This window comes from Pseudopodoces humilis, chromosome 29 (assembly GCF_049639895.1).
Source record: "Pseudopodoces humilis isolate 2021_Gansu_Grassland_sample_001 chromosome 29, ASM4963989v1, whole genome shotgun sequence".
In the NCBI taxonomy this organism is placed as follows: domain Eukaryota; kingdom Metazoa; phylum Chordata; class Aves; order Passeriformes; family Paridae; genus Pseudopodoces; species Pseudopodoces humilis.
Window position 1 is genome coordinate 483,268 of NC_142228.1, and position 21,176 is coordinate 504,443.

At 56.5% G+C, this 21,176-nt stretch overlaps 2 protein-coding genes across 21 annotated transcripts in view; one reads left to right on the forward strand and one right to left on the reverse strand.

Moving 5' to 3' along the window:
• The window catches only part of KANSL1 (KAT8 regulatory NSL complex subunit 1), a 76,176-nt gene extending 71,100 nt beyond the window's left edge, over positions 1 to 5,076 (forward strand). For 2 of the 3 annotated variants that reach the window (XM_088068078.1, XM_014261053.2), the window contains 5 exons: positions 236 to 354; positions 909 to 966; positions 1,309 to 1,421; positions 2,609 to 2,855; positions 3,033 to 5,076. In XM_088068078.1, the coding sequence (XP_087924204.1) occupies positions 236 to 354; positions 909 to 966; positions 1,309 to 1,421; positions 2,609 to 2,855; positions 3,033 to 3,326 (831 nt within the window). In that variant the 3' untranslated portion in view covers positions 3,327 to 5,076. The remainder of the gene's footprint in view (positions 1 to 235; positions 355 to 908; positions 967 to 1,308; positions 1,422 to 2,608; positions 2,856 to 3,032) is intronic. The other variant, XM_088068077.1, reaches the window with a different exon arrangement.
• Positions 5,077 to 5,461: 385 nt separating this feature from the next.
• MAPT (microtubule associated protein tau) overlaps positions 5,462 to 21,176 on the reverse strand; it is a 40,292-nt gene continuing 24,577 nt past the window's right edge. For 3 of the 18 annotated variants that reach the window (XM_088067974.1, XM_014261028.2, XM_014261027.2), the window contains 10 exons: positions 19,703 to 19,749; positions 18,719 to 18,856; positions 17,765 to 17,891; positions 17,218 to 17,268; positions 16,545 to 16,810; positions 13,751 to 13,843; positions 13,511 to 13,603; positions 10,271 to 10,352; positions 10,035 to 10,147; positions 5,462 to 8,201 (listed from right to left, as the gene is read on the reverse strand). In XM_088067974.1, the coding sequence (XP_087924100.1) occupies positions 7,986 to 8,201; positions 10,035 to 10,147; positions 10,271 to 10,352; positions 13,511 to 13,603; positions 13,751 to 13,843; positions 16,545 to 16,810; positions 17,218 to 17,268; positions 17,765 to 17,891; positions 18,719 to 18,856; positions 19,703 to 19,749 (1,226 nt within the window). In that variant the 3' untranslated portion in view covers positions 5,462 to 7,985. Of the gene's footprint in view, positions 8,202 to 8,532; positions 8,666 to 10,034; positions 10,148 to 10,270; positions 10,353 to 10,707; positions 10,747 to 13,510; positions 13,663 to 13,750; positions 13,844 to 16,544; positions 16,811 to 17,217; positions 17,269 to 17,764; positions 17,892 to 18,718; positions 18,857 to 19,702; positions 19,750 to 21,176 lie in introns of those variants that run through there. The other 15 variants (XM_014261031.2, XM_088067979.1, XM_088067981.1 and 12 more) reach the window with 13 other exon arrangements.

Sequence of the window (21,176 nt, forward strand, 5' to 3'; positions counted from 1 at the left end):
GCGCTCCCCTCCGAAGGGCAGCCACACCTTGGGGTTTGGGTTTCCTTGCTGCTGGGGCAGATTTGGGGTTGGGAAGAGGACTTGGAGCAAGCAGGAGGGGAACTCTAGTCTGGTGCAGATGGATGTTGGCTCTGAAGTGTCTGTAGGTCAGACAAGATCATTCTGTCCTCTCTCCATCAATGACTCCCACATGCCAGACCCCACATCCCTTTCTCTCCTGGTTCTTCTGTTGCAGCAGCCGAGGAGGAGGCGGGGCGAGAGCTCCTTTGACATAAACAACATCGTCATCCCCATGTCCGTGGCTGCCACGACCCGCGTGGAGAAGCTGCAGTACAAGGAGATCCTCACCCCCAGGTACTGCCCCAGAGGGAAGGGAAAGGTTGCAAAGCTGATCATTGCATTGCTGGGGACTGGCTGAGGTTGGGGGTTTCCTCTGAGGGTCCCTTGGCCATCAAAGCCAGCTGCCCAGCTCAGTGTCTGCTCAGTTTAAAGTCAGTCCTGGTGGTCTCCTTGTCTTGCTGCTGAGCCAAAGGTGCCAGTGGTTTCCCAGCTCTGCAGACACCTGGGCTGGTTAACCTTGCAGTTCTGCCTCTTCCCAACTTCACTCTGGCTTCCTCCTGTTCCTCTGTGCTCCTCCCTGGCCAATTCCAGAGCCAGGCAGGAGGGAACCCGTGGGAGGAAGAGAAGGAAATGCTGCAGCCTCTGCTCTGCTTCCTCTGTCCTTGGGAAGCTTCAGCTGTGCTACCAGGCCACCAGGGAGGTCTGGTACTTCACACTGAGCCCGAGAGTGTTGCTCCTCGTGGCAGAGTGGAATTTCCCTTTCCCAAAAGCCAGTGTTGGGTGGGGAGGGGGATGTGCAGCTGGTTCTGGCTGTGCCCTGAGTGATGCCCGTGGTGGTTGTGTTGCAGCTGGCGTGAAGTTGATATCAGTGCTCTGAAAGCCAACCCTGAGGAGGACAATGAGGAGGTAAGAAGGGTTTTATTTTCCAGTTAATGTGGGATGAGGCTGGTGGTGACTGAACAGTGTCTGTAGAGGAGAGGCAGGGACCTCAGCAGGGAACCAAGAGCTGGTGTTGGTTCCTGTACAGGGCTGCCAGAGCTCCAGGAGCATTTGGACAATGCTGTTGGGTGTGGGATGGGACTGTTGGGGTGTCTGTGCAGGACCAGGAGCTGGACTGGATGATCCCTGTGAGTCCCTTCCAGCTCGGGACATTCTAAATTCTCAGTGCCACTAGTGCTGGCAGAACTGTACAGAGATGGTTGTCTGAAAGAAGAAAGCTCTGACCGAGCCCTCTGCCTCCCCTTGCAGGTTGAGGACTTGTCGGATTCGGCGTTCGCTGCTCGGCACGGGAAGTGTGAGGAGATGGAGCGAGCGCGGTGGCTCTGGAGCACGAGCGTCCCCCCGCAGCGCCGGGGCAGCAGGTACAGCCCTGCCCACAGGGCCGCACTCCCAGCGCTGGGATGCTCCTGGGAGCAGGTGGTGACTCACAAAAACGCTTGAAAGCGGTGCTGGTGTTGAAAAGTTTGGCGCCATGCAGCTGGAGGAGCCCGTGTGGGAGCGGGGCACAGTTGCTTGGGTGGGATGAAGCTGCAGCCACTGTGCTGCACACAGCTGCACTGCTCCAGGAGCGAGGGACGTGCTGTGCCAGCCCAGGGGAAGGCACAGGGCTTGCGATGGCATCGTTCCTGCAGGATCAGGGACAGTCACTGGACAACTCGGTTCCCTTTCTGCTGGGTCTTTATGAGCGGGTGTCCAAAAGCAGCACTGTTTGCAGCTGTTGGTCTCGTCATAAACCTGCACAAGAAGAGATTTGCTCTTCTCGGTTCCATCACTGAGGGTTTGGTTGCCTGGAGTCACTTTGTTCTGGGGCAGAGACGCTGCAGAGCCCCAGCTCTGTCACTGCCCTTGGAGCTGTTGTGGTTTAGGTCAGTGCCTTTGGGCTGCCATCGGGGGTTCCTGGCCTGTGTCAGATGCCACTGGTGCTGCTGCTGCTGCCGTTTCCAGCTGCAATTCCCAGTGCTCCTGGGATGTTTTGCCGTTTCTTTAGCCCATTTCTTACATCTGAAATCCTTGATGTTTGCTCGCTGTTGCAGTTCATCTTGGAGAGTTGCACATGGATTTGCGAACTCAGTTATGTTTCTCTGCCTGTGGGTTTTTATCTGGACTCCGTGTTGGGGCTCAGAGTTCTGTAATTCTTGGTTGAAATCTGAGATCTTGGGGTTTCACCGTGCTCCTCCCACTCGCAGCTGCTGAAATTACTGCATTTCCAGCATTGCTGATTCCCTGTGCTCAGTCCCTGAGCCACTGCCAGGGGTCACCTGGTGTGAGGAGGGGGAAACACTTTGAAGTGTCTTGATTTCATAAGGAGCTTCTCATCACGGTGTCTGTGCAGCACTGGAAGCACAGGAGGTGTGTGGGACACAGAAGCTGTGGAGAGCAGCGTCCGTGGTGCATCCAGACAGTGGAAATGGGACGGGGATGGGCCTGGGTGGCTTTGGCCTCTGGGCTGTGCCATTCCCTGCTTGTGTTCAGGGCAAAAGGATCCTGGGGTGGGATCAGGCAGCAGTGGGGGAGCACGGCTGGGCTCTCACACCCGCTCCCGTCTCAGGTCCTACAGATCAACAGACGGACGGACGACCCCCCAGCTGGGGAACCCCTCGACTCCCCAGCCGGCATCCCCTGAGGTGGGCAACTACCACTCGCACTTGGAGCTGTCCCACACCCACTCACCACGCAGCCCCATCAGCCCCGAACTGCTCTGTGCCCCCCTGACGCCCCTGTCCCGGGACTCTCTGCGGCTCCTGTCCAGCGAGGACACGCGTTGCTCCACGCCCGAGGCCGGCCCGGACGAGCAGGTGGGTTCTGGCCGCGCAGGTGACCCGGGCGTGGGGAGGAGGCTCGGGAGCTCCGTCTGCAGCCGCCGAAGCTTCCGGGCTCCGCACCGGGAGCGGCTCTGAGCTCCGGACCCGTGCAAGGAGTCGGGACAGAAGGCTTCTGCGGGGATTTTCCGTGACGCGGTTCTCTCCCCGCAGGCCGTGCAGCCCTGGGAGCGCCGCACCTTCCCGCTCTCCTACGACCCCCGGACGGAGTGCGAGGACCAGCCCGACGCCCAGGACCGGCTGTCGCGCTGCACCCGCCGCACCTCGGGCAGCAAATCCTCCCGGGAATGCGACGGCGCTTCGGCTTCGCCCGGCCTGGCCAGCCTCAAGAGCCGAAACCCGCTGGCCCCCCCTTCCTCCTCCTCTTCTTCCTCTTCCTCCTCCTCTTCCTCCTCCTCCTCCTCCTCCTCCTCCTGCTCCGCAGTCCTGCGGCCAGCGCACAGATAGAGACACACGGGGAGACATGAGCAAACCAACACACAGAACTAACTCTTGGCATTAAAGCTTCCAAAATCTGCGTTTGATATTCAAACATCCTGCCGGGAATTTTCACAGTTTTTAGTGAATTTAAGGAGTTTAGAAACTGTTTTTTGTTTTCTTTTTTTTTTTTTTTTCCTTTGTTTTCTTTTTTTTTTTTCTTTTTTCTTTTATTTTTTTCCTTCTCCGTGTTTCCTCGTCACATGAATGACCCCCAGATTCCTCCCAGTGGAGTGAAGCCTCGGGAGGGGAGCAGCCCACCAGACCCCCTCCCCTTTCCTCCCTCCTTTAGGTGTATAAAACTAGAGCACAGGATTTAGCTGACTAGCAGATTTCGGGGATAGTTTTTCCCAACAAAAGGGTGTCGTTTTCTCTTAACCCACTCCCCCCACCCTGAAAGGTTTTAGTGGAGTGAAATTAGTGGTGAAAAGTGATGTCTTGGGATTGCAACCTTCACTGTCTGGCTGTCCTCACCTGCAGAGTGCCCACCTGCACTTCCACCCTCCTGGATTTTCCTGCCCCAGGTTGTAGTTCCAGGTATCCCAAGGGGGTTTCTGTTCCTCCCTGATCCTCCCTCTGCCCCTGGGGACACCTTCCCCTTCCTTCTCCCCTGGTTTGGAGCAGTGGCTGTTCCCAGCAGGGGGAAAGGAGGGATCCCGTGGGCGCTGCACAGTCAGCTCGGCGTGGCAGGGGTGGGAGCTGGGTGCACAGCTCGTGCACTCCCGCTGCGTTTCGAGGGCAGGGAGGGGAAGAGTCCGCGATGCTCAGAGCAGGAGCAGAATTCCCGGGGCCCTTGGATGCCCTTTGGGGTGAGGCTGTGCAGCTGGAACGGGGCTGTGGCCAGTGCCGGAGTTGTGCCCTCGCTGGGGGCTCGGGGAGCCGCGGGCCGGGGTCCCGCAGGTGGGTTTGTGCCAGACAAGGGGGATCAGAGAGGGAAGGATGGAGGCAGGAGGCGGCTCCTGGGGGATCGGGGTCATCCCGAACCCACGTGGGGTCACCACAGCTTCGCTCCACTCCCGCACCGTCCCGGCACCGGGGTCGGTTCCGTTTCGTTTCCGGGCGCTGGCGGCGCCCGCTCCTGACAGGTTTTTGAGTTTGTTCCTCCCCGTCCCCTCCCGCCCGGTTCCGCACCCGCAGCGATCCCGGACCCCACACGCCGTCCCCATCCGTAACGCTTCCCGGTCCTGACGGTGTGGCTCCTGGGCCTGTCCTGTTGCTAGCATTGTGCCTGTCTTATGTATAATCACATCACCAAAAAAAACGGAAAAAAAAAATACAAAGGACTTTTTTTTTTTCCATTTTGTAATCGTAAAGAAATAGTCGCTGAACTGCTTCATGGTCGGGGTTTTCACAATTTTCAACATGATCTCGTGGTTTTGGTTCTGTTCTAGTTTAAGGGATCCGTCATTGTTTCTTTAAAACAAAAACCCAACAAACAGCGCTACCATATCCCTCTGCAGAAGTGCTTTTCTATTTATAAGGTTGAAAATTCTGAATAACCCTTTTAGCATTATAAAAACCACACAAAAAAAAAACCCACCTTGTATTTTGTAAATATTTTCTTTTCCTGCTTTGAGCTGTGTAATGTCCTTGTTATATAGAAATGCTTTTCTTCCGAGAAGCTGATCTTTGTTAATGTCTTGATTCTGTTGGCAAAGCACAAATGTGCTTATAAAAAAAAAAAAAAGAAGAAAAGATTAAAAAAAAAATTAAAATGTAATATTCCATTTGATGAGTGTGAAACGCTGGGCTGGGACAGGGAAGGGGCCCTCAGTGCACTCGGATCAGCTGCTTCCCTCCTGTGTGATGCTCTTTTCCAGCAGTTACAGTCAGCAAGAGGAGGAACCCCCGGGCTGGGGGTTATTTTACATTTCTGGGGTTAATTGGGTGCTGCTGGTTCTCTTCCAGGGACTGCTGTGTTCTTCCCGGCTCCACCAGGCAGGGTCACCCCTCCTGCACCCCTCTGAGCCCCAGGACAGGGGTGGGAGTGTGAAAAGGAAAGGAGGAACTGCAAACCAGTCGCTGCCCCTCTGTGCCCAGCTGGGGATTCTGTGGATGGATCCCCCACCCCACGTCCCCCCGTGCAAAAGAGGTGCCAATTATCATTATCGTAGTAATGACTTTATTTCCAAATTCACTTTTACGGCAACAGTGTAAACCAGTTGTTAAACACACGATACACTATGGACACCCACAGACAGAAGCTAAGCTAGAATGATACACTGAGATCAAACCTTCCCTCCCCTCCCCGGCGCAGCCGACACCACACAGGCTGGCACCGACCTTTGCTAACAGGCAGAATTTTTTTGGAGTGCAGAAATACGATTTTTTTTATTTTTTTTTTTCTTCAAATCAGTGCCAGTTTTAACCCTTTTCAGACCCAGGATGTGTGTGGAGTAAAGGAAAAGCCGGGCTCAGGTTGTCCGGCTGCTCACAGGGACCCTCAGGCCTGGGTCTGAAGGCAGGGTTGGGGCAGGGGACGTGGCTCGGGCTGCTGGAGGGGACAGCGGGTGACACTGTGGATGTAAAGGGCTGCCCTGGCACCCACAGCCCCGGGAGGGACGACGGCTGGGGCCGAGGACACTCAGAGTAGGAAGGGGTCGCTCACTGGAGCTCAGGCGCACAAAGGACATCCCAGCCCGGGGTGCTGCTGTCCCTCAGGGGCTGCACGGAGGGGACAGGGGTGGCACAGGACAGGCGAGCTCAGCTACCCCGTCCTGCAGCCTGGCAGGGGTGAGGAGGTGATGCTTTGAGGGCTCTCCCAACTTGCTCGTTCTACAAAGGACAAAAACCGCGGCGGCTCCTACAGCGCTACAGAGTCGGGGACGGAGCACAGAGTCTTACAATCATGAGTCAAGTGAACGGAGCGAGTGACAAGCTGGACATGGTGGTGGTGCTGGACCAGCCTCTCCCCAGCAGTAAAGCAGCTCCTGGGGCTGCAGAGAGAAGGGTTGGGCCCCCCAAACCATCCCCATCCACGGCCAGGCCTGCAGCTGCCCAGCCCCGCAGAGGGTTCTCAGCTCCCGCAGGATGGGAGCGCGTCCTGTCCTGGAGGAACTGCTGCTCTCACAGCCTTGGTGGCACCCAGCCACCACCCCAAGGACAACCAGGGGCCCTGACCCCCCGCCAGCCCTGTCAGAGCAGGATTCCAGCCCTTGGGAAAGCGCGGCTTTCCCTGCAGCACAGCCCGGGGGTGCGGCCCCAGCAGGGCCCCTCTGCCCTCCCCGCTGTGCCCACGGGACACCCGGAGCTGCACCGGCGGCATCTCGGCCTCTTTGGTTGAAGAGGGAAGGGGCAGGCGGGGATGGCCGCAGGACCCCCTCGTGCTCCCCAGAGAGCCACAGGGGAACAAAAGCAGCCAAAGAACGAACTCGACTGGCTCCTGTCCCCGAGCGCTGCCGGGGCAGTCGGGGCTGTGTGAGGGGTGAGACGCTGCCAACTCACACCCGGGGAGCGCCCGGAAAGGGGGTTCAGTGCCGGGGAGCAGCCGCTGGCCCCGGGCTGGGGGAGCTGCTGCCGCCTCCCCCGCGTCCTCCCGGGGTCTCACCGCTGCCACCGGCACAGCAGAGCCATGGAGCTGCCACCTCCGCCATCGCTGAGCTGACCTTGCAGGGAAAGAAAAAGAACAACCCAAAAATGTCACAAGCTGCACCCAAATCCAGGAGCCATCCCAGCCCTGGAGCTGTGAGTGCCCCTCATCCAAGCTCCCCGGGCAGCCCCCCCGGCAGACATGCGGTGCCGGGCTCCTCCTGCGGCACCCGGGGCCGGCCGAGCTCCCCGGGCCCCGGCTGGGCTGCGGCGGAGCCGGCGCGGGGCAGCTCAAAACTACTTACAGCATTTATTTTTTAAACACATGCTCATTTATGAAAACAATCACCCTGGCACGGTCCAAGCATATACAGACAAATCTACTCTACGACACGAGGGGCTGCCAAAGGAATGGGGAAAAGCCTCTACTCATCCACTCAGCGGTTCCAGCACAGCCACGGAGAGGGGAACGGCCGTCCGGGACCCTCGGAGCGGGCACCCGGCGTCGCCTGAACTCCAGCTGCCGGAGCTGAGAGCGGGTTAGGGGGTACCTGGCCGTTATCTTCATACACATCTCGGCTTTCGGAAATAAAAACAAAAGGTTTCTTCCAAATCAGCAGGCAAATTTGACGCTGGGAGGGAGGGCACCCCCCCGCAGCCCTGGCTGCGCGCCCGGGACGCGTCCGGCCCGTGGGCCAGCGGCAGGGCACGGGCTGGGCACGGTCACAGCCCCTGCCCGGGAGAGCCACCCGCTGCCCTGTGCTGCTGTGGGGTGCTCGGGTCAGCGTCGTGCTGTGGCCGCCCCTTCCCGGGCTGGGACAGCGAGGGACGCGGCAGGAGCGCGGGGAGCAGGGGACGGGGACGGGCTGTGCGCTCCGAGGAGCAGGGGGAGAGGAGGTTTTGTACCTCATAGTGTCACTGATTTTGAAGTCCTGGAGCTAGAGCTGAATGAACAGTAAAAGCAGGTTAAATCATTAACCAGTTAGGGACGGGGAAGCAGCTGTAAAAGGAACAGAGGAAGAAGGCCAGATTATTATTTTTGTTTCTTTTCTTTTTTGTTTCCTTTCCTTGTCTTCTCTCCTGGTGGCCGCCGTGCCGTGATCACAAGCCCTGCTTGGCCAGCGAGGCGGACACCTCGTCGGCTAGCGTGGCCAGCTGGGGGGAGTCCACCAGGTTGATGCTGCCGGTGGAGGAGACGTTGCTAAGGCGGCGCGGGGAGGCATCTCCGGAGATGGTCGGGGACTTGTAGACGATTTCGGCGCCGTGGTCGGTCTTGGCTTTGGCGTTCTCGCGGAAGGTCAGCTTGTGAGTCTCAATCTGTGAGGGAGAGGAGGGCGGTCAGGGGGGCACGGCCGCAGAGAGGTGGGAGCGGAGCTCAGAGCACTGAACCGGAGTCCCCAGAGCCCCAGGCCTCGGGCACGGCCCAGGCACCGGCGGGGACAGCAGGACCTGAGCCTCTGGATGCTGCCAGGTCCTCCCCAGGTGAGCTCCTGGGTCCCAGAACGCAGAGGGCACAGCCTGGGCTGCTCCCACTCCCCCGGCAGAGATCCTGGGGGGATGTGGCACATGAAGCTTCCCCTTCGCCCACGCAGCTGCTCCCAGGAGCCAAACCCCTGTCCCGGTGAGCTGGATCTGGTGTGCTACTTACAGGTGCCCTCCCCAGCCGAGAGCAGGGCTGGGGGCTGGCTCTCCGTGGGGATGAGTGGCTCCAGCACCAGGGCCTGGAGCCCAGCGGGGTCTGGGCTCGGGGTCCGGGTCTTGTCTTCCTTGCCTTTCTCTCTCTACAGGTGAAGAAACCCGCCCAGGGCAGTGGGGGGGCAAAAAATGCATCAGCAACAAAAAACATGATCCAAGAAATGTCAGCCAGAAGGAAAAAGACAAAAAATATAGAAAAGAAATAGAAAAATGGGGAGAAAAAGATCTGAAAATCAGGGCCATTCACTGACTCATAGAAAGAAGAGTGGCTGCCTTTGGAGCCAGGGAGGAAAAATCTCCAGGAACAGCAAGGGAGAGCACAGGGACTTGGGCAGAGCACGGAGCACCTGGCTCAGGAACCAGAGCTCAGCCTGAAGAGCTGCACTCTGTGAGCCCAAATGTGGATCTGTGTCACAGAGCAAGGAGGAGGCTTGGGAACACGGGAAAGGAGCAGCAGAGCTGCACCCGGACTCAGTTACAGCCACAACCTCCCCCAGGCTGGGTTTAGGCAGGGCAGGGGCTGAAGTGGTGATGGGTCACGGCCCTGCAAAGAGCAAGTTCTTCAAACTATGGCCCAGTGAATGTGCCAGGATATGACAGAGCCATCTCTGGAATCACAAAACTGATGGCAAAGGGCTCAGTGAAGCACAGGGGAGGCTGATGCACGGCAGAGAGAAGGGTAAGGAAGTCAAGCGGTCCCGCAGTCAGAGGCCAGCTGGAGGTGAGAGCTGGAGCTGCACAGAGAACACGTGGCCAAGAACAAAGTGCCAAAATACAGGAGCTGAAACAGAACCTTCCCCTCCCATTGAGACCAAAGTGCTGCAAAAACAAGCGAGATAAAAACCACTTTTCCCTGGGGAAGCTGAACCCTGTGTGTCGCCAGGCTGGAGTCTCAGCTCTGTGCTTACCTGATGTCCTCACCCCCCTGCCTGCTGGGGACTTGGTGGCCTTGAAGCCCAGCTGTGGGGCTGTTTTACTTGGCTAAAACTCACTGAAGTCACCATCAAAGCCTTGGTGGGAACAGCTCAGCCCTAGTTCAGAATTTCCCTGACCCGAGCATCTTTTGTCTTTCAATTTAAATCCCCCCAAACACTCCCTTCCCTTCACAGAGCCCTCGGTCAGGAAGGAGAAATCACCTTCTGAAGGGCCCGTTTGCTGCAGAGTCACCTGTTCTAAATAAAGCTGAGCCTTTAATGCTCCACTTTCCCTGGGGATCCAACACCTCTGCCAGCTCTGTGTCACAGCAGCAGCACAGCACAGGGCTTGCTGATGGCGACACTTCATTGTGGGAAGGGTTTGAGACACAAACACCAACTTGAGAGGCAGCAGGAAGCCAGGAAAGCACAGGAGAGGCTGTCCCTGCGTGGTGCTGGCTCTGGTGCCACAGCCCGAGGGACAGAGCCAGGCTGGCAGCAGCTCTGCCCAGCACTGCAGCCCGTCCCCAGCGCCCTTTACCTTTTTATTGCCTCCTCCAGGGACGTGGCTGATGTTGTCTAGGGACCCGATTTTCGACTGCACCTTATCTTTGAAGTCCAGTTTCTCAGATTTCACCTCCACCTGGCCACCACCTGCAAGTGAGAGGGAGAGGTGGCTCAGGAGCTGGGAACAGCAGCCAGCACTCCAGAGCTCCCCGGGACGCTCCAGCCCCGCACCCCCTGCCCCTCCCCACACCCCCCGAGCCTGGGGGGTACCTGGTTTGTGATGGATGTTGCCCAGGGAACCACATTTGGATGTCACATGGCTCAGGTCCACCGGTTTGTAAACGATTTGCACCTGCCCGTAGGAGAGAGGAGAGGGGGATGAGCTGGTGGCCAGCACGGGCAGGAGGGGAGGGGGAGCACAACACACGCAGCACCTGAGCTGGATTGGAGGGAGAGGACAGCTCCAACCCCAGGAGGATTAATGACACCAAAGAAACTCGTCAGAAATGGGAGATCATTAATGCCCGTGTGCAGTAGCCTCTTAACATGTCAGCATGCACGAGATCACCTCTCCACAGAGCGGGGAGTAGAGGCAATTTTAAAGTGTTCAAGTGAGAGAGAAAGTGGAGTGGTAATTAATTAAGATTTGCATACACATCATCCAAAAGTAGGAGATATACCAGAGAGAAAATGTAAAAAATAAATACCTTTTCTGGTGTAAAACATAAAGCTTATGTCCACAAAAACTGAAAGAACAGAAATGATCAATGTGCACAGAACTTTTAAAAGAGTGACCAAAATATGCATTTCTGAAAAATGCTGTAACGGAAATAAGGGTTAAAAAAATAAACCAAAAAAAGAAAAACAAAGAAAAGGCAAAGCAAAGTCTAAATATCTGGAGTTCACATCATAGAAATTAAAATGGCAATTATAAAATATTGAACCACAACAGCATTTTGTGATATTTAAGCTCTGTTTTGATGTGCTTTGCCCAGGATATCTCTGAACGTGGGCTCCAGCATTCCCAGGACCCCCCCGTGCCCAGAGCGCGCGGGGCCGGAGGCACGGACAGAGGGACACGGGACAGACAGAGGGACAGCAGGGGCTCTGCAGGGCAGCAGCCACACACGGGGAGCACCCTGGGACCACGCACACACACAGCAGCTACAGGAGCAGGAGACAAGGGGGGAGAAGAGACCCCCTGGAGCCCACAGGTTACCCCAGAGCCAGGTCTGGGACTCACGGCGGCCGTGGGTCAGCTCTGAGGAGAAATGGCATCAGCCACACCCCGAGGCTGGCTCTGGGCACACAGCATTTCCCAGGGAGCATCTGCTGCTGCCCGTGTTCCCCAGGCACCACAGCAGGCGTGGTGCTCTCAGCAGCCCCAGAGGGATGTGCAGCACCAAAGGCAGCTCTGCAGAGGAGCTGCCTCCTCCAGCAGCCCCACAACAGCACCAAGGGCCCACTGCTCCCCGGCTGAGCACCTGAGGCTGACCCAAAAGCCCCAGGGGAAGGTCCATCCTTCGGTTCTCACACGGCCCCAACACCCTCAGTGACTGTCACAGCCCTGAGGAACAGCCCCCAGCCCACCAGGGAGCCAGGAAAAGGAGGAACAGAGGCTCAGAGCCCTGCTGACCTGCCTTGTCTCCGATGCTCACGCAGACCAAAAGGCACATTTGACAGGAGACAGAGAGGGAGAAAAGCAACCCCTCAGGGTCTGGGAGCACACCGTGGACACAGACGTGGAGACAGCGTTGGGAAAGGTCACACGTGTAATGCACTCAGCCAGGAGAGGAGCTGCATTTGGTTGGAAAGCGGGAAACAGACCCAGAAAGGGCAGCTGGTGCCTTTCTGATCCCAGCTGTGACCCTGAAGGGTCTCTCAGCAATTCAGGCACCACTGAGACCTGGGACTGAAAGTCCTCCCGTTTCCAGAACAAGCAATCAGCAATTGGAACTTTCTCCTCTCATTCCCAGTCCCTTTTTTGACAGACAGGACTCCACCATCCCTTCCCATCCTGCTGGGGAGCAGAGAAGGATCCTCCCCGTTTTAGCAAGAAAGGAAAAGGGGAACAGAGTTGTTTGCCTGGGAAACCAGTGCCAGAGACCTGGGGATCCCACCCCTCAGCGCTGAGCCCAGCTTCTGCCGAAGGCATCCCCTGGGCAGAGCATCCATGGGCTTAAAAACCAGACACCGACCCCAGGGAGCAGCAGTTCCCTCTGGAGGCAGCGATGGCGGGGCAGGGGGTGCTGCTGGCAGGGGGGGTTAAGTCCCAAAGGCCACTGGGGTCCCCCCAGGGCAGCCCCAGGACCCAGCCCCCTGTGCAGCCACGCTCTGCCCCTGCCAGCCTTTGCTTTGCTCCCAGAGCTGCTGCAGCCAGGCAGAGGTCGTGGGGTTTTCATTTCTGGCAGGGCCTGGGGAGGGATCACAACACCCAGATGAAAATCCAGGTTATTCTTTACCCAGTGCAGCTGCAAATGCCCACGGTGTGAGCTCTGTAGGGGAAGGGACGAGCCCATCACCAGGCACAGCGTGGAGGATTTGTGGCCAACACCAGCTCCTGGTCCACCACACCCTGGGCAGCCCAGGCGGTGCAGGACCCAGAGTAAGGAAGAGGAAGAACCATGGAACTGCTTCACAGGGGTCTGAGCTCTGCAGAGCAGCTCCTCTGGCCTGTGAAGCAAGTGCAGAGTGACACCAAATTTAGGCCAGAGGTTGCAAACCCAGCTGTGTCGCTGTGTTCCCCTGCCAAGCCTTCTGCAAGGCTCAGGTTCTCAGGGAGGGCGTCCACAGAGATCAAAAACAGCCCAAGGAAAATCTCAGACCAGCCCCAGTCACACTGTCTGGGCTCTCAGGGATGTGTCTTCCCCGGTCCAGCATCTTTCCTGGACCCAAACTGTCTCCAGCTGTAAATCCACCAACCTCTGTGGAGTTTCTCCAGGTTTCTGGCACAGTGACTGAAAGCTGAGTCTGGTATTTATGTGGGAACAGCTGGAAGTGCCAGCATTCAAATCAATTAACTCAACAATAGTTCAGGCTCAGCCTCCACGGGCGCTGCTGGACACGTTCGTTAGCAAGGAGAAACGGAGTATTTGCAGGGATCATACTTGCCTGATGGGAATGGGCACGTTCACATGTTGGGAAGGATCATGTCCAATTTAGCAGCACATTGAGCAATGAGGACTGGGTCTGCTCATAGATCTACCTGGCATCACCGTGTGCCAGAGGCCCCACCCCGCTGACAAGGAGCCTCCCCAGCAGTGCAAACCCTGGAGTTACTGGGAGGTTTTGTTACAGACGTGGTTTGGACACGGGGCAGTTAGCTCTGTCCATGTCAGGCATGGCCAGGACTGGTTAGGGTTCACTTTGGGGTTAACGGGGTTAAATGACAGCACGTCCCCAATGGCTATGTGACAGCAGGGTGGCTGCAGATAGCATTGGTGATTAGTGTAACAACATGCCACTAAAATCAGGATTATTACAGTGCATTCAAAGTGTGAAGGTACTCACACTGCCTCCGCCCGGGATGTGTTTGATATTATCCTTTGAGCCACACCTGGATTGAACGCTGCTAAAGTCCAGCTTCTTATTAATTATCTGCACCTTTGGTAGCCAGAAAAGAGTCATTGCACGTCACCAATAGCTATCTGATGGCAGGGTCTCTGCAGATAGCATTGGCAGTTTAGTGTACACAACATGCCACTTATAATAAGAACTGTTATAGAGCATTGAAAGTGTGAAGGTACTCACACTGCCTCCGCCCGGGATGTGTTTGATATTATCCTTTGAGCCACACTTGGATTGAACGCTGCTAAAGTCCAGCTTCTTATTAATTATCTGCACCTTTAGTAGCCAGAAAAGAGCGTGAGAAACAACATGACCATCTGCAGCTTGACCATGTGTTATATCCCTAAAACCAGGAACCTGCCTTCCAGTGCCAGGAGTACAAAGGAAAACCTCTGGCCTGCTGCAGAGATTTCTGTGTTCCTGGGCTGGAAAGGGAAGATGGAGGTGGGCAGGTTATAGCTCGAGACTGGGTAGTGGTGCAGCCCTGGGTGCCAGGCCACAGGCACCAGCCAAAAAAAGCCAGCTCAGCCTGGATCCTTCCACGGAACAAAACAGGGAACTTGCTGGGCAAGGCAGGGCTGAGGCACCCCCAGTGCTCTGGGACTCAGCTTCTGCAGAGCCAGTGCAAACAGGAGAGGTGGAGCTGGGAGAAAATGCCTGCCCAGCTCCAGCCCCTGTGCCAGGCACCTCAGGCCCCTGCTGGGCCGGGCAACCTGGCCCTGGGCAAGCGGGTGCCACCAGCAGTGCAGAGGACACCGAGCTCACACTCCCTCCACAGCGAGCAGAGACGGGCAGCCCTGCTGGGATGGAGCCCCATCCCTGTTGTGTGGAATTCTTGTCCAGTGGGAGTGAGGCTGGCAAGGGCTGGGGCCACAGGGGCAGCACTGCTCACCATCCACACCCTCCAGCCCCAAAGCCTTCCCTCCACGCTGATTTCTGTGCTCCTGAAGCTGTTTCCACTCAGGGCCCGTTTTCCCCGCTGGTTGTGTAGGGAGCTGTGCTGGAGCGGGCTCGGGCAGCCGAGCAGCTCTTCCAGACAGCCCGAGGGTGAAGACAATCCCTGCTCCTTCCCCACACACCCTGGAGTGGCTTCCCAACCCCCAGCAGGTGAAAATGCAGGTGACAACCCGCAGGTCCGAGCCTGTGTGAGGCACAGCCCCGTGAGAGGGAGCCCCCAGCAGCGTCACATCCCTGGGCACAGGCACCATCCCCGGGCACCTCGCCTCCAGCCCAGCATTCCAGCCCCAGGAGAGCTCCCTGGCTCTCCAGCAGGAGAAGCACCACGGCTGGCTGTGCCTCCAGCAGCATTTTCCAAGTTCACATCCACTAATCCCACAAATCAGGCTTTGCCAGAGCAGCACTCGGTGATCCAGCCGCGGCTGAAGTGCTCAGACCATGCAGGAGCCCTGGCAGACGGGGCCTGGCTGCTCCTGGTGGCTGTGCCCCGTGTTCCTTCCCTTGCCCAGGCTGGGCTCTGGGATCTGCACAAAGAACAGGCTCCAAACCATTTCTGACCAGCCTAAAATCAAATGTCTGGGATCAGCCCCTTCTGCTCCAGCTGCTCCCTTTCTGCTGAGAGCAGCCTCGTGTCCTACAGAACCCCGACAGAGCATCCAGCCACTCTCCCTTGCAAAGAGCAAGGAATTGTCCCAAATTCAGCTGTTCTTACTCTTCCAGCAACAATAACAAACAGAGAAGCAGAGAGGAAAAAAAACACCTTGTAAAAGCTGGATTAGAAAAGAACAAGAAAATAATTTAACTATTTTCCAGTAAACAAGGGTTCCTTCTGAAATCCCTGGAGAACAGGGTTTGTGGGGGTGGGAGGAAAAACCTGTCTTGTGCTAAGTGGGCAGGAAGGCTGAGCCCCTCCAAAAAGGACACTGTGCTCATGTGCTGCTGTCTCATGACCAAGAGCCCTGCCCAGGCTCCAGAGCCCCCCTGGATCGTGGCACAAAGCCAGTAACTCGCCAGCCACGCTGGAAAATGCATGGAAAAGCCATGGAAAAGCAGGCTGCCATTTCACAGGATGCAGAGGAGCCAGCTGAAAGCCTCCCCCCATGCCAAAGGGGAACATTCAGAGCCACCGAGGTACCTGCTCACACAAAATGTCATGCACAGCACTCAGGGAAGGTTTGTTCTGGCTCTGCAAGGTCTGGAGGCAGGCACTGTCACCTCCAGGACAGGCAGTGTCACCCCCAGGACAGGCAGTGTCACCTCCAGGACAGGCAGTGTCACCCCCAGGACAGGCAGTGTCCCCTGCCAGGCTTGCAGAAAGTAACCCAAGACCCTCATTCCCAAGCACTTGGAGCCCAGAGGTCACTTTGCTGCTCGTGAAACAACTTTTCTGGGAGTGCAAAGTGTTTGAAAGGATAGAGGTGTCACCAGTTCTGGCCGTGCCACCCTGCACTGTGTGGCCAGACAGCACCTGATGGCACAACACAACCCAAAACAGAGCTGGATCCAAAATCCCAACGTCTGGCCAAACGTGGGGTCCGAGCCCGAGTCCCTGAGGAGGAGGAGACAGCCTGAGGAGTCCCTGAGGAGGAGGAGACAGCCTGAGGAGTCCCTGAGGAGGAGGAGACAGCCTGAGGAGTCCCTGAGGAGGAGGAGACACTTTCCTGTCCTCTCCTGCAGCGCTGGAAGGACTGCTCCAGGCACAGTGTGGGATTCAGAAACAGCCCCGAGCCTGCCGCTCCCCAGGGCTGCAGCTCCCAGCCTGCTGGCCCTGCCTGCACACTCCAGGGAATGCCATTCCCCCACGAGAGCCACACCACGAGCTCTCCACGGGACAGCTGAGCTGCACTAAGCCACACGAGGAACTCCAGGCCAAGCATCCAGCCCAAAACCTTCCCGAGAAGCCAGAGTCAGGCTGGAGCCCTGCCCGCTGCCACAGCCAGCACCACTGCTGCTCCAGCGAGCTTCTCCCACCCAGGTGGAGCCTCCAGCAGCCAGGACAGGCCCTGGAAGCCGAGTTTACCTTGCCACCTCCGGGCTGGTGCTTCAGGTTATCCGTGGAGCCGATTTTGGACTTGACGTTTTTCAGGTCGGGCATGGGCGCGGCCGACGGCTGCACGCGGGTCTTGGCAGAGGCTGGAGATTTCGGAGGGGTGCGAACCACTGCCACCTTCTTGGGCTCCCTGGCTGGTGGGGTGGGCAGAGAGGGGGTGCGGGAACGGCTGCCTGGAGTCCCGGGGGAGCCGGGACTGCTGTAACCGCTTCTGTCTCCAGACTTGGGCTGCTCACCTGCATTTGCAGACAGGACAGCCCAGCTCAGCCCCTGCTCCCTGCTGCCCGTGGCGGCCGCTCTGCCTCGTCCCAGAGCCCACCCGACAGCCCAGCGCACGGGGAGCCCGCTGGCTGCACTTTCTTCTACTCCATTTTGAAGGAAAAACTGTGATTCAAAGGCAATTTCCTACTATCCCAGAGGAAGGTGGTCTCCATTGCCTGGATCATCAGTAAGACTCCCCACCCGAGCGTGGCACGATGAATTACAGACAAAAGACACTCAGAACCACTTTTCTATTAGAAATTTGGAAGCACTTTCACAAAATTCTTTTCTGTAATTAACTAAGGCTGATCGCTGAGCAGCTTAGCGCTGTCCCCAGTTTGAAAAGGAAATGAAAGAAGAAAAGAAGACCCTTAAACATCACCTTTCTCAGTCTTTGCTGCTGCAGGAGGTGGTTTTTTCTGCTCCTTTCTGCCTGTTTAGTGAATGAGAAAGATGCTTAAACATAATAAAGCTAGAAAATTAATTGATTTAAGGTTTTATGCAGCTCTGGTTAAGTATGAAATATATGTGTATATCCAGTGAAATGCACCATTTTAATGGAAATTCACAATGCCTGATGCTTTCTGGGGTTTTCTTCTCTGAGCATAATGGGCTAATCTCCATTCCTGTAATCGAAGAATTGATCCTCTTGCCCCTGGTCTTTGTGAAATATCATCAGAGAGAAAACGAGTAGATGGATTAAAAAAATGGAGCTGCCTAAATCTTCCAGATTTGAGGAAATCCCACAGGATCAAGCAACTGGCCTCTCCTACACCCTGCAGGCTGTATGAACACGGGGCACTGAGCAGCACCTGGAACATCCCTGGCTCTGCACCGAGTCCCAGGACAGGGCTGGGTTCGCTCATGAACCCCTGGAGCTGCCCAGCAGCACCCCCCAGTCACCAGCACAGGCTCCCACCGTCACCTACCGGAGCTGGGAGGGGTCTTGGGGGCCGTGGGGGTCTTGGCCGGGATGCGGGTGGCGTTGGTGGAGTTCCTCTGCGCCTGCCCCGCGCGCGCCGAGCCCGTCTTGGAGCCACCCCTCGCGTCCGGGCCCTGGGGACACAGCGGGGACAGGGACAGGCTGTCACCCTGGATCACAGCACTGAGAGCTCCCCACACCTGGCTGTGCCTGTTCACACCCTGTGTCCCATCTCCACAGCCCCTCCTGGGCTGCTGGAGCAGCTGTCACCTCTCCCAGCTGAGCCCTTGGCTTCAGCTGCACCTTCACAGCACCCTCACACCTGCTTTAGCCACACCTCTGGTCTCGAAATTTCACCCTTTGGTTCTTCCTGTTCTGCTAAAATTTTGAAGATCAATTAATCCCAGCAGCAGTGACTGGCACAGGGTGCCCAGAGCAGCTGGGGCTGGCCCTGGATCCCCGGCAGTGCCCCAGGCCAGGCCAGACAGGGCTGGGAGCAGCCTGGGACAGTGGGAGCTGTCCCTGCCGTGGCACTGGAGGACGTTTAAGGTCGTTTCCAACCCAAACCATTCCAGGATTCTACGGTTCTGTGACCTGCACTCCCTGTGCTCTCCCTTTGTGTCTTTATGTCACAAAGGGAAAAAGCTCTGAGGTTCTGTTCACCCTGCAGGATTAGCCATGGATGCATTCCCTGCAGCTCCTGCACAGCTCAGACCCATCTGGGAGAAACACAGAGCTGCAGAACAAGGAGGGGACCTCAGGGGGACTGGGTCACACCTGCAGCAAGGAGCCCTTTGTGCTGTGTGCTGGTTCCTCGAACACCAAACCCGGAGCCAAGCCTGGCTTCACCAGGGAAGCTGGAGGGGAGCACATCCCACCCTCTCCATGAGCAGCAGCAACCAGGAATGGCAGGAATGGCTCCAGGTGCTGCCCTCGGCTCTCCCACAGCCCATTCCCTTACCTTGGCTTTTGTCTCCTGCACTCCTGAGCTGGCAGAACGTTTGCAGGCAGAGGCAGGGCTGCAGGGAGGTTTCGGAGGGGCTGCGTGCCGGAGGGGGGGCAGGGAGCCAGGGGGTTTGGCAGAGCAAGGTGAGGATGTCTTGGACATGGAAACAAAACAAAATGGGAACAAAAACAAAAGAAAATCAGCAGGGGAGGGAAATAAAATGGGATCGGCGACATGAAATAGGATTAGAAGGTGCAATACAGGGCTGGGTGTGGGGTAGGGACTGCCAGGGCTGTATACAGAGAAATAACCAATTTCAGTGTTAGAAAATAATTCTATTCCTCATCTTAAACTCTTCAGCCACTGAATTCCCCCTCAGCTTGTCTATTATCCCACTCAGGCACTAACCAGGATAATGGCCAGCTAAACCATCCTCCAAATAACCAGTGTGACAGATATTGTTTAACTTCTGGAATTCACCCATTATTAAACTCTCTATTAAACTCTGTCAGAACACAACACAGCATCTTTTTTGGTGTTTGTGCAAGCCAGGAGCTGGATTTGATGATTCTTGTGGATCTCTTCCAACTCAGGATATTCTAAGAGCAGCAAGGCCTCGATTATTTAATTCAATGTTTTAATTGCATGTTTTGCTCTTTTCCCAGTTATGCTTGTCCCCAGTGCAGTTTGGAGTCTGCCCCAAGGTCAGATGCTGCTTTTCAGTCCTGGGCTGAGAAAACGATTTCTCCAGCCTCCCACCCAGCCCCATGAGCCACATGCTTGATTTAGATTTGGACCATTTCCTCACCCTCAAAGAACCCACAGATTGCACCATCCAAACCCAGGGGAGGGAAGAAAAAATAAAAACACTCCTGAGAACAAATGGAAAAATGGAACATAATGGGAAGGTTTCCTAAAGGCACATCAGCAGAGCAGGAGGGCAGGAGAGGAGCCAGGAACACGGACAGGTGTCACCCCTGGTTTTGTGTTTTACCTTACCTTGGGTTTCTTTTCATCAGCTTCGGTCCCTTCCTTGTCAACACGACCTGCCAGGTGGAAATACACAGTTACACCTCCTGGGACTGTCACAAACTCCAGAGATGGCAACACTCTGCTCCCTGTCCCTGCTCTCCCTCAAACTCCATACTGTTCTTAGAAATATGACAAAGTCACCATTTCTTGCGGAAATCCTTCCACCACTCCACAAACACATTCCTTCTGTGTTAGCAGATGATCCTGTGTTAGTCAGCACTGGAGACCAGACACACCAAGGAGCTTTGTGCGTGAGCATTTCGCCCAGATTTCCACCCAGTTCCTGCAGGATCCATCCAGCTCAGGACAGAAAGTTCCCTCCCACCCTGCACAAGTCTCTGAAACACCCCCTGGTTCTAGCAATCACATAAATAAAGACTCAGACTGAAGGAAGCCCCAGTCCAGCAGCACTGTGATCTCATTTAAGGGCTTGTTCAGTTGGTGCTGCACTTTCATCCCTGGCTGTTGCTGTTCCCATCTCTCCTGACAGGCTGCTCCCTGCCTCCCAGCACCGTGCCCGCTCCACCTGGGTCAGTCTAATCAGGAGATCAGAAATGGGGAGGAGATAAAATTTGTTCTACAAGGCACTAATAACAAAGCCCTTTTCCCCACCTTCAGCTAACTGGGAGGAGAAACTGCTGATATTCTCCCCAGTGCTGGGACTTGTCCTGGGGGATCAGCCCTTTCCTGACGACGTGGACACGGCTGTTAACCCATCCCAAGCTGCTGGATGCACCACCCCTCCCAAATTCAGTTCCACTGCACACAAACAGCCCCCGAGTATCTCTGTCTTTGAAGGGAATGAATGTCTTTGAATGAAATAATTCTCCTGCAGAAGCAGAAGCCGGCTGGCTCTGGGCAGTGTGTCCCAGCCCCTGGTTCCAGGCTGCAGAGTGAGCCATGCCGGTGAGCACACGAGCCAAGCCTCCCGCTGCCGACCCCAGAGGGAACAAGGAGAAATGTCATGAGCTTTAGCTCCAGTGGAAAAAGCTCCATCAACAATTTCTTCGTGAGCCCCGCGCAGCGCAGAGCCGCAAGCCCAGCGGCATTCCCAGGCTAATGGGAGCAGCCAAGGAGCCTTTGGAATGTGGATCTGGGGGAAAAGGCAGAGCTTCCCCCAGGATGGGTCCTGGAGAGCCAGAGCTGAGGTACAACACGGGCAGACACCAGCATGTGTCCTGCTGCCCTGGCTCCCTGCTCACAGCACCACCTGCCTTCACCCACTGAGCTGGGCCCTTGGGACACTCCTGAACCCAGGAGAGGTGGAAAACAGAAAGGGAAGGTCTAAGGGATGCTCGTGGATTTAGTGGTGAGCTCAAGCCCTCACCCAGGGCTGCCCTCCTGGCCCAGCCCCAGCAATGTTTAGATGCCTCTGGACAGCTCCTGCTGAGCCCCCCCCGTGCTGGCACAGCCAGGGACAGCCCATCCAGAGCTGGGATGG